General features: G+C 37.3%; 1 protein-coding gene across 1 annotated transcript in view; it reads right to left on the bottom strand.

Annotated features, from left to right (window-relative positions):
- Positions 1–12,424, bottom strand: part of LOC129229933 (transient receptor potential cation channel trpm-like) — a 766,163-nt gene that overhangs the window by 7,331 nt on the left and 746,408 nt on the right. Inside the window, exons 20-26 of the mRNA XM_054864315.1 lie at positions 11,875–12,123; positions 10,647–10,821; positions 9,587–9,713; positions 9,054–9,244; positions 5,805–5,937; positions 2,185–2,391; positions 264–429 (exon numbers count right to left, since the gene is read on the bottom strand). Coding sequence (XP_054720290.1) covers positions 264–429; positions 2,185–2,391; positions 5,805–5,937; positions 9,054–9,244; positions 9,587–9,713; positions 10,647–10,821; positions 11,875–12,123 — 1,248 coding nt within the window. The remainder of the gene's footprint in view (positions 1–263; positions 430–2,184; positions 2,392–5,804; positions 5,938–9,053; positions 9,245–9,586; positions 9,714–10,646; positions 10,822–11,874; positions 12,124–12,424) is intronic.

Below are 12,424 nucleotides of genomic sequence, written 5' to 3'. Positions count from 1 at the left end.
ACGCATTCAGCTCAGTTACGTCGAAAGCTGCTGCCAGTAATAATTAAAAAGAGGAAAAACGGCTTCCTTTCAAAAACAGCCGTTTTAGCGCTTATTTTGGAGTTTTTTAAATCTCCTGAAACACGTAAAAATATGCATTGAGTTGATTTTGATGCTTACCGTCTGAATTAAATAATAGCTGGAAAATAGAGAAATGTGACACAGATATTGTCTGAACAATTTCGTTTTCAAACTTCAAAATGTAATGGGAAAAGTGTCTGTACCTTTATTTGGGCATTACCAGCTTCATCTTCTAGCACCAAAGCTTCTTTGGAAGGCTCGCAGATTTTTGGAGGCTCCCCACTTCGTAGTCTCGCAAATTTCCGCCTCCGTTCTTCCTCCTCTTCATCCTCCGAAGGTTCGGATTCGTCGTTAATGGATGACATCATCCTGCGAATCAGGTAACTTGGTTACATAAACAAGTGACTTAATATTTTGCTTAAATTAAATAAAAGGTTCTTTTAAATGAAAGCAAGCCTTCGTTTAAGCAACCGTTCTCCGTTTTATACCAAAGTTTTTGTACAGATACATGGGGTAACGGCCCCAGTCACAGACATGCTTAAGATATCGCTCTCAGGTTAACTTAATTTTCTGAGCCTTTTGATGCATTTAGACTTCTCGAACTGTTTTTCCCTCATGCAATTACATATCATCTAACGTTTGGCTGCTTCTGGATCCTCTGAATTAGTTAGTTCTATTTTTATTTTCTCAATTTTGAAAAAAAGTCCGATCTCCGGTAACAGACATCAAAAAGTCTGATCATGCCCAGAGAACGACAGGATGAGGAAAGGATGAGTAATAGACAAAATTCACTTTTTATCTTCAAAAATGCGTAAAAGTTCTGTATTTTTAGAACTAAAGTCTTTTTAAATTCAAATTAACTTGAAACACCAGTTTACCTCTTCGTAGCTGTTCATAACCTTCCACCACTGGCTGATAAAATTCACTCTGATAACACTAGATGAATTCACCGTATTCATGGGCCACAGCAACTTCAGTTTTACACGCCTAAAAGGCTTATTAATTAAATCCAAACTTATGATGACTGTTTATTACAAGATCCTTGTCTGTTACTGGCTACCTTACCCTACTCTAGAGGAAAAGTTTTAAATCTTCAGACTTGGAGGATTCTTCTGGCATATGATTGATACGAGAACGCAATGGTGGTGTTCTTGCCTTGGTAAAGACAGGACTTTGCAAACTACTATCTTCAGATTTGTCCCTTCTCCCTCTGAAATGTCTTCGATAAGATCTGGGGTTTCAAAGTGTACTCCGTTAAGTGTAACACTGAGCAGGCTTCATCAAGTCACATTCTAGCTCGTTTCGGATTAGCTAAAGAGGACCGGTTTGAAAGTTCTCTACTTTTTTTTGAGGACTTATGGCTTATGGACCTCGTTAAGCTAAGAGCTAGTTCCAGGTGGGATTAGAAACAACAGAAAAACTACACAATATACAAAAGTTGGTATGACCTGATTTAAAATAAATTATTTTACTTAAAGTAGTGCAACTTTAATGCTGTGAAATAACATTTCTACGTGTTAAAAACCTCTTCCTCTGTACTTCATAACATCAAAACATTTGCATTATTTATAAGAGTGCAATAGTGCATAAAATATCATAAAGTAGGAAGATCACTTTCAACAACTTCAAAAATAGCTTCAAAACTAACTTCAGAATTATGGAATGGTGCCAATGAGCTATGTACTATGTTGCTAGTTTAACATTATGGTTATTATTTTAATTATTATTATTTTGTGTAAAATAACGAGTGGAAATCTTATTTCATAACCTTGCCTGGAGTGTGCAGCTCTGACCCTCCTAGTCTCTTTAATGTCACACAGAGAAAATCGGGGTATCACGTCCCGCCAGATAAAAGGCCCCAGTAATACCCCAGTAGGGCGTATACTAAATTACTGTATCTTACTGTAATCTTACTGTATACTAAAATGTGAAGTTGCACTAAGTTAACCGGCAAGGCTCAAAATACCCTAAAAGACTGTACAAAAAGAAAATCCCCTTGAATTCTTTTTAAATTAACGAAGTTTCAGATAAGCCCATCGTTTAAAACGGGATGGGGCCTTTTTTTTAAGTCACAAATAACGTTGGATATTTCCTGGTTATTAAGATCGTGTTATGTATACATACCTGTGACCAAAAGGCATGGGTACTTTAGTACAAGAAGGCTCGGCCATTGATGTAACAATGTATCGATGAATAACAGCCAATGAAGCCGCAGTCTGTTCTGCTAAATCTTCTAGCTTCGTCAGCCTAAATTCTAGAGTCTTAATGCACGCGCTAGACTCTTTTTCTCGATGATTTATGTCTTCGACTCTTTGCGACATCATTTCAACCCTGCAAGAAGAGAAAAAAAGCTTTCTGTTACTGAAGCATATAGCGAAATTTTTTAAAGTAATGCTTGTTTGTTGAAATTAATTTACGATTTGTGCTTTAGGAATTGATTAGAAATGGGCAAGTATAAATGTTTAGGAATGGGAGCGGCGCACGATGAAAAGAATTTTAAGGGTTGAAACCCTTCTCCTGAGACCTTGGCCTCGAGCAATATTGCTAATCCTTGTATGTTGATAAAGACATGCTGGATGATTAAAATTAAAGTCATCAGTTCAAATCATTGAAAAGAGATAAAATGGAGGGACTGAAGACTTCCATTTGTGAAGCAAAGTCACGCGATAAATTTTAAAGCTAAGCATTGGAAGAAATTAAGTTTCTTTTCGCTCATTTCACGCAAGCGTGACACCCATTCGTCGTCGTTGAGTCACGTGACTTGGGGTATTGGCCTCAGCTTTTCCTAAGCCAATGATTGGACTAGCTCCCTCCATTTTCTAATTCCTTCTCTAAGGTTCAAATGCTTTAACTTGAAAAATACTAGTCAGAATGAATCGATATTTCACCAGAACAGTCGTAATGCCATAGCATTCTGTTCGGTGAAGGAAAAAATAGTTCAAGAATCTGTTGATAGATGGCATTGGCAGAATAATTTAAGGGGAAAAGATGGCGAAAAGCATTCGTGTTGGACGAAAACGTTGTTCGCGCAAGAGAGGTGCAATAAGTAGCTTTATTATGAACAATTTATTGGTATTTACAGCTATAGCAATGATGGAGACAAGAGAAAATGAGAGAGTTTCGCATTGAATGGAGTAAAAGGAATAGCGTAGTATAAACTCTGAAGATGATCTATTCAACAAAAAAAATTTATTGTGAAAAAATCGCTTCAGTTTTATTTGGCAACCACGAAGAAACCTTCCGGTTTGGAAATCACCCGTGTTAACTCGAAATGGTGCAGAAGAAAGCCCGCTGTGTTTTGAGTACGCCACAACACCATTGTTGTTTGTGGAAATTAAGCCCAAATTAATGAAGAAAAAGCGTATATCTCTGAGAAAAAGAATTTTGAGTTTGAAAAAACAACTATAGTAAGATAACGCATTAAAATTGCTCTATCTTTGGGAGGGGACTAACCTTGGGTATTCTTTCTCCCCTCTGAGGGGACTGTCCTCCTCCTTTTGTTCCTCTTTCACTTTTTCCAAGAGAATTACTGATACAAACATGTATTCTTTTTTATTTATAGAAATTTTTATTTCAACCCTTGCCGTCACCGCATGGAGATGATCAATTTCAGCTCTTTAACTAGCTGATTTTTCATTTTTGTGTACCTTTATTTTATTAAAAAATGTTTCACAGTTCGATTTGCAAAGTTTCGTCATCATTATCTTCTTTTCCGTAGACTAGGGGTTCTCTAACTGGGTGCCGTGGCACCCCAAGCCTTAAGAAGAGACGAGGGGTGCCGCAAAGTGCCCATGTTATCAATATTGTAAATGTTAGGTGGGTAGGCTAAAATGCCAAATAAGGTCATAGACAAATAAAGCCCCATTTTTTTATATGATGCAGTAAAAATTCGCTAGACTTCATCTTCACCAGAAATACTAACTTAAGATAAAGCGTCATCAACAAGAAGTTTTTAAAAAAACAATCAAAAGTGTATCAAAAGTAGTTTCAGAAGAGTGGTGTAAAAACTATATACCAGATATTATTTACTGTAAGTTTTACTTCCACTGTATTATTTACTGTACGTTTTGCTTCTACATGGTTCACTGTAGGTTACTCGAATAATAAAAAAAAAGTTGTTCATTTTTCTTGCAGTCTAATTACGACTCAAAAAAAAAGTTTGAGAACCCCTGCCGTAGATCAATACTATTACTTCTCGATTTCACTTAATTAAATTTATTTTAAATTTTAGAAATCACGTCTCAATTTCACCCCTTTTCCACCAAACTAGGTACCATGTTATTCATGAATAACTTCCAACCACCGAAGTGTAACCACTACTCGTCACTCAGCAATGGTAAACAGCTATATCTTATTCCCATTTAATATGCATCATCAGGACTCCCCAATTTACCACCTGCTACAAGCCGTCAAATGTCGTCCATTAGACGAAGACAGATTTTAGACATTCACCTCGACTATAACTAGATACCTTATACAAGCAAGGTTGTTTCGATAAATCCTGTCCTTTTAGAAAGTAATGCATTCAGTTAAGTTTCAGATTTACGATGCAAGGATTTGGTTTATGGTCAGATTTCTGGAACAATTGAACACATTTTGTATTTATGGACTTAGTTTTCAAGAAATTGTTAATATGAATCCTAATGTTAAACTTTTACACTTGAAATCTGAATATCAGGGCTTCCAAACTTTTTATATCTGCCTCCCCCTTATTTCACGCAAAAATATTTGTCTCCTTCAATTTTCGTAATAATCTGATTCCATAAATGCTATCCTGGTGTTACAATTTTTTAAGTGGGTAATTTCTAACCAACTTTCAACATCATATGAAACATAAAATAGTTATTATGCCTAAGAAACATTTAGCTGTTATTACATTAGAACTTCGTTTTTCCGCCCTCAATTTATCCGGATATCCAGTTAATCCGGATCAAATTTGTAGTGTTTAAAAAAAGTTTCATATTCACATAAATAACAACTTTATATTATTAAAGCTGAACTGTAAGTGCGTTAAACATTTGTTTTTTACTTTGATTAAATGTGTGATTTCTGCATGGATCGTGCAATACATTTTAAGGTTTCAAAGTCTGGTTTTTTCTTTTAGTTTCACGCAAAACATGTCTCTTATTCGTTGTAGTTGAACTATGCGACTTGGGATCTCTGTCTCAGGTTTTCCTAATCCATGTATTGGCAAGAGCGTCACAACTTAAATTTTTGGGAATATGAAAATTCTCAATTTGCCAAATGGAGCTCCAAATTACTCCTCTAAACAAAAAAAAAAAAAAAAAAAAAAAAAATACGGGTTTGCACATATAAGTACGTCTAATGAGAAATGACATTTGAGTATTTAAAAATTGTAATATTGCAATATGTCTTCTTTTCCGAGTAAAAAAACTTTGGGAGGTCACAATGACCTCCCATCGGGGCCCTCCTGTGTATTTGACCTACCCCCTCCAGTTGCTACTCTAACTTTGTGATATACTTGATGGATCATTTTCTGTCATCGATACAGTACAATTTAAAAATCGTTTGCAGGTTTTATTGCTAGAATGAGAAGTGAGGACTATAGGTTTACATAATTCTACGCATTGATTTCTTAAAAGAATATTTTAATGGGCTATTCTTATTTAACATTAAAAAAAATAGAAACGTTCCCGAAGTTGTCTCAAGACATTTAAGATGAAAGAAATTTCGTTTAAGTTACTCCTTCAAATTAACTTTTGCTGTAACTACAAATGACTTACCTCTCTGTCGTAAAGCGGACTCGTTCTTCGGTAGAAAGGTGCAGCCGAGTTTCCTTTTCACGAAAGTATCCCTCAACACATTCTTCTTCGAAGTCATATATGTTCTGGACATCGCTTTCCGATAAAAAAAGCTCTGAAACACATAATTTTTGTGTCATTAAATACTTGCATAAATGTTTAATAATACTGAAAATAGTGTAAAGAGAGTATTGATATTGAATAAACAATTAATGCATTTGTGCATTATCAACGCACTTGTTGAACTTTAGGCAAAAATGTGTATAAATTATTTAATTCAGTATTCGTCCCAAATTAATAGTTACATTACCCTGTTAAAAATCGCTCCTGGGAGCCCCGTCTTAAGTGATAAGAGAGCTCTGAATCAATGTTAGGGGAGGGGGGGGGGGCCATGTCGCACATACTATCGCACTTCATAGCGTCACTCCAGCTGGGGGTGCGTTGTGCCGCTGGAAAGCAAAGGCTTTATTGGGGTATTCACACTGCCACCTCCACATGGAATAATGTAGAGTTCGACGGGATTTGACTGCAACCGAACGGATTCAAATCGTCTTCAGCGATGAATCTAGATTGAATTTAGTAAATGATGACATTTTTGAACGTTTATAGAGAACCCATTGAGAACTCCCAAATAGTGCCTTTGCTTTCAACTGCACACCACATCCAGTTGGCGTAATATTATACTATCATATACAAAGCATGGTCACTCCAAAAAATGATCCACAGCACCATGACAGCATAACGGTATACTAGTGTCATGCTTCAATCACATGTGTTGGCACTCATGGTGGAGCTTCCAAAAGCCATTTTTTAACACGAAAAATGCTCAATCACACAAATCAAGGGTTTCAGGTGACTTCCTCTTCCCCATTATCATCTCCTTGGCCTATGCGATACCCTGATTTGTCACAAATAAATCATGTCTGAGATCACTTGAGATGGTAAATTGGACAGCCTATGAGTTTGATCGAATTAGGGGCGCATTTACAGTAACTGTGGTATGAGATGACGTAGGACATTGTACGAGACTGCTATGCCTCGATGCTCGACAATGTCACCTCATACGTTCTTGCTAGAGGTGGCTCAACAGGGTACTTAAACCTCAATTCATTTGGGATTTTTCCAGTAATAAATTAAATTTTGTTTTTAAGTTGTGATAACTTTCTAAAACACTCACTGGCAATGATTTAGAAACCTTTGAAATAAACTTCTTGCCTAACTCGAAATGTGCAAGGGTCTGGAGGGAGTATCATGATATGGAGCATGTTCTGTGTCACAACATGTTTTATGATTTATTAAAATGTTGCGACATATTTTATTATAATTAACTCATTCTTATACCTTTTCTTTTTGAAAAGAAAATACCCTTCATTATTTAAAATATATTAATCATGCTTTTATATTATATGCATAAAAAGTCATGTGTTAAATAACAAATAACCAGATTTTAAGAAGATTGAATTGGAAAATCTATTGAGTTGGTTCCTTTTTCATGTCAGTTTCAAAATAACTGTCGCTTTTTTGCCGTGTTTTTAGAAGGTTGGAATGCGACCTTGGCCAACCTTGGCCGTGAACTCGCTGAAACAGGAAGTGCCTTTGGCGTTGATTTACATTCGAATGCCACTTCTTCCCCACATTTGGATTAAATTAATTGTTTTCTGCTTGAGCGACGATGAAAGTGGCAACAGCATCTATAGATTTTTGAGAGGTTATAAAAGCCCGGACTCTTCGGACTGGGAAGAAGTCTTCTGGTGAGTTTTCCTGCAGTGAGTCATCTCCATCTTGTTCTTCTGCTGGCGATGGTAGTCACCGGCCCCCGAAAAGGACTTCGGACGATGTCGATTGGCAGCGGTAAAAAATGGTTCTTCGACTCCCGCGGCTCTTGCTCGGTTCGCCCCCCCCCCCCCTAACGATGTTGGATTAGTGAACACAGAAGTACGCCGCTAAAATTCGTCGTCTCCGCTGACCGACGTGGGAAGACATAGCCGGTGCGTTCGTATCAAGCTTCCGATGACGTTTTCCCATTGCGCGTCGCATGAACTGCTTCGGCCTCTTTTTCCAAGACGTCTGTACCTTCGCTTTGATGGATGGTGATGCAAGCCTGTACGCCGCCCCCTTTTGGAACTGAACTTTTAGCTTTCTGTAACCTGATTTACGATTTTTAATGAACTACGACTGTTGTGTATTTTATACAAGGGAAATTCTCCGGATTAAACGAATACTTCTGCCAAATGGGTGAGTTCGTTTTCTTTGGTTTAGTGTCCCCTTGTTTTTTTCTTCTCCATGCAGTAACGAGCCTGGTAATAATTGCAAAGCCCCTTTCCATGTTTTTAACTTGCCCCTGTAAATTATTTTAATCTTGGTTTTCAAAATGCCTTTCCTAAATTGTCCTGGGTTTGCTCACCCTGTTTCATCCACACGAGCCACATACTAAGTCTTTTATTCGTAATATATCTATGTGTTTCCCCTGGGTACTTTGCATGTCACTGCCGGATTCCTCTGAATTTTTTGCAGCAGGAAAAAGATTTAACTTAAGTTTTGGGTTTTCACAACGCAATGTCTCGGCCAACTGATCCTTTTATTCTATAATTGTAACCTAATCACGACATTCTGCTAGGATGGAAGTGGTGCCCGGGTGTTCCTCGAGGGTACGGGGGACTTCGAGGTGTCATGTCATGTTCCTCCAGGGTAAACATACAGCCATACGATACCTAGATGTACTGCCAGATCAAGTGCACCCTGAAATGTTGTATTTTTATCCTGATAGTGGCGTATACGAGTACTTCATGGACTATAATTCAACTATGCATCGTGCCAGAAGTATTGAAAATTGGTTTGCTGAACATCCGTCTGACTTCCAACACCTTCCCTGGCCATCGCATAGCCCGGATCTTAACTCCATAGAAAAAATGGGATATGGCGGAAAAGCGGATCCGACAGCACACTCCTCTTCCATCTAATTTACAAAATCTAAAAAGCTGCATTCTCTGGATGTAAATGCACTCCAGAAGCTTGTAGACTCGATGCCCAAACGAATCAGAGCAGTTATCCGTGCAAAAGGTGGTCCAATAAAATATTGGTCTTGAGTTTCTAATTCATTGGCCGGTGAGTGTATCAATGTTGCTCTCACGTATGTAAAATTTCGTTTCATTCTGACAACTCCTTCTTTGTGCGTCGATTTTCGGTTGTAAAGTGTATTTACAGAGTAAACAAGCTGCATGAAATACTTACTTAGTCCATGATCGAACGAATCTTCCTTTCCTTGGCAACGAGTGAAGCAATATTTAATGAGCAGATGAATGTGAGAAAAGACGATGAGCGGGGGTGGAAGAACAGGTTTCTGTTCGTATTCCATGACCACTTTGAATCTTTGGCTTTTCCAAACTTCCTGAGACATATTGTTTACTTCAAAGAAGATATTACTGCGAAAAGAAAAAAAAAGGATTTATAAGAAATATTTTTAAAAAAAGTTTTCACCAACAGAATTATAAATGCCCAGGAGAAAATAATGAACATTATTAAGATGTCGTAAGTATTATTTTTATGTTTCTAATATTTATAATTTTCATTTCATTAGGAAAGTAGAAATAAAAATTATATTGTTACACACAAAGCTGTCGTTTTATTAAAAAAAATTCTTTTTCTTTTTTTTTCTTTTTCAAATATGTGAAGTTTACACTACCATTGTGCAAAGGTTTTCTGTTTCAGATCTACGAACTCAAACTACAAGAGGCAAGTCCCTCAATTGTTTCAAAAAAACTTACTTAAAAACAGCAATTAGCAAATTGACTAGAAGAATGTTGGCTATCAACAAGTATATGGCCATAATCGCTGGGTTGATCCACATACCAGGCCTACAGGGTAGCTGTCCAGGCTTATCACCACATTCCGCTGAAAAATATTCAAAAAATAGTATATTTATTAGCGGATTTATGTTCAGAATTTTTTTTTTCCATTCATATATACTACAATCTCACACTATCTAAACGAATTTTATTAGATTATATGATAGTGAAGCATCCATCCAAAATAACTTGGTAAAACCCCTCATTAGACTAGCTAGGACAAATAGAATCTGGAACGCATTGCGAATAAATCTAATGACTTACAGGAAACCAAGTGAAATTACCGAAAGACATAAAATAAATTATTTCTTTAAATGGGAAGAAATTGCGCTTTTCTTAAAATAATTTTAAGTGATCTACTTATACTATTGCTGCTTTTATTTGTAATATATCCATAGTAATATATCCATAGTAATATAAGATATCGTTAAACTGGGCCAAGTTGCAGCAATACATAGGAATCAAATTATGCTACGATTTATGTAGTGTACGTCAGGGGTTCCCAAAGTAGGTACCACGACTTTCTGTGTGTAAAGAGAGAGACGAAGGGTACCGCGTCGTGTCCATGAAGTCAATATACTATGTTAATGCCAGAGACTGCAATATTTTGTACTCAGAGCAACAGTAAAATATCTAACTCCAGACATAACACAAAGATATCTTACTGTTGCCCTGAGGCGATGATATGTCGATATTAGAAAGTGAATGACAACATTCAAACACCAAAGACATCAGGGAAGACCGGATAGTCCGGTGAATCACCGGTTGAAGTCGACCGGTGAAGAATGACCGAAATTCTCCAATTTCAGTCATTCACGGTAAGGCTTGGAGTGCCGAGAGAAAAATCAAATTCTTCAAAGGGGGCCGCGAATTGGAAAAATTTAGGAACCCCTGGTACACGTGATAGGTTAGGAGAAGGAGGCACCAAGAAAAGTTTGTGCCATTGTCGTACGGGGTCATAATCGGGTTCTGTACTTACGGTCGATTCTGTCCGCAAACACTTCTCCGTAAAGCATGAAGTAAGGCATGTAGAAGATGTGTCGCACCAGTCTCCAAGAGGGTTCTTCGTCAGGATTTAGGATGCCCTGCCTGGCCACGCCATAACTCATCAGCACTACCAACAACAGCACCACGAAGTAGATCATATCGATCACCTAAAGGAGTCATAAAGTCAATGAAAATGCTTCGAGGGAGAAACAAACAGATCCATGCTTTTTTGTTATTATTACATTAGAACTGCAAAAAGATTTTTCTCCCTAAAACCAACTGGAGAAAGGCAGGTGTGTTAATAGTGGTGTCTGGCTTCTCGCTTTTTTTTTTTTTTTTTTTGTTTTACCAGAGTGCTACACCTTATGTTCGGATGAATGTTGCTGGATAGAACACATATACATAAACTTTCTGTAAACATCATGGTAACATACGGAAAAGAAAAGAAAATTACAAACCAAGAATTGATGTTGCCATTACTATATGCTCAATTTATTAATTCAAAGTTCATGCTTTTGAAAACAATTTCCGACTAATTTGCTTCGAATTTGCAACAATCGCTTTTAACACCAGTGCAGTAGTTGGATAAAATGTTTGGGAGAACTCCCCTTGATTTTTAGGAGGACCCACCAAAACTGAAGGTAGTTTACAACTAATTTGCATTACACATTTCCTCATTAAACAAATAAATAAATCGGGGGAACGCGTCTCTCCACGTCTCTCCCCTTACCACAACCAACAAGAGCACTGCTTGTAACCGGGGCTTGGCGAACGAAGCATGCAGGCAGTGGAGCCCCCTAATATAAACTATTTAAATAGCAACACTTATTACGAGTTAACACTAAAACAGAATCTAAAACACTGTAACAAAATTAAATGCATACAAAATTACATCCATTAACTAGAGAACTAAATATGAAGGGCTCGAGGCAGAAATGTGACAAGCCACAAGGATTGACTTTTCGATCAAATTTTTTGCTCCTCATAGCTAAAATTGAAATAAATACGACAATGGATTATGTCATTTGAAGAAAAACATATCTGGTTTTAGTATTTCTGAATATAGAATGTATAATACCTTTGAAAAATTCTACAAATACTTTTTATTCGTTGCAAATTGGCCTACTGAAAAATTCACATCATATGGCACATCACATTCTTGCCCAGAGCCCTTCATATGATTTGTAAAGAAATATTTCAAAAGTAAAATTATTACTTACCATTTTTCCTATCATGGTAACATAGGGTCCTAAATACTTGTTTACACTAAGGAAATCTAGTGACCGTATGTACCAGTACATAATGTCTAAACAATAGATGACTCTGCCGTAATCTTTCGTGTCAGGGTTGAGTCTTAATGACATTCCAACCAGAAAGAAAATGATAACAACCAAGTCGCAGGGATTCCATTTTTTTTCCATCCAAACTGTCATCTTTTGAGCAAAATTTACAGGTTCTGAGGAAACTACCTGAAAGCAAGAAATGGATAAGTATCCTTGTGCAACAAAGTCACATTAGCAAAAACCAAAGTTATTGATGCACATGTCAGATCTTAGTAATTAGCATGTCTCCACGAAAGTAATTTGAGCCCTGGCAATGTCATTTATCGACACATTTTGGGAATACAGGTTGCGACGGCATAATTCGCTTAAGCAATGGCTTCCTAGACCGCGTACACGCGCCCATCACCGACGTCAGTGTGCGACGAGTTGAAGACCAGCGAGCAGCTACACCAAAGTGGATTCCTAGGCAACCCCAATCGCGCGCGGG

This window comes from Uloborus diversus, chromosome 9, assembly GCF_026930045.1.
Source record: "Uloborus diversus isolate 005 chromosome 9, Udiv.v.3.1, whole genome shotgun sequence".
In the NCBI taxonomy this organism is placed as follows: domain Eukaryota; kingdom Metazoa; phylum Arthropoda; class Arachnida; order Araneae; family Uloboridae; genus Uloborus; species Uloborus diversus.
The sequence above is the reverse complement of the archived record's forward strand: the minus strand, read 5'-3'. Positions and strand labels throughout refer to the sequence as shown.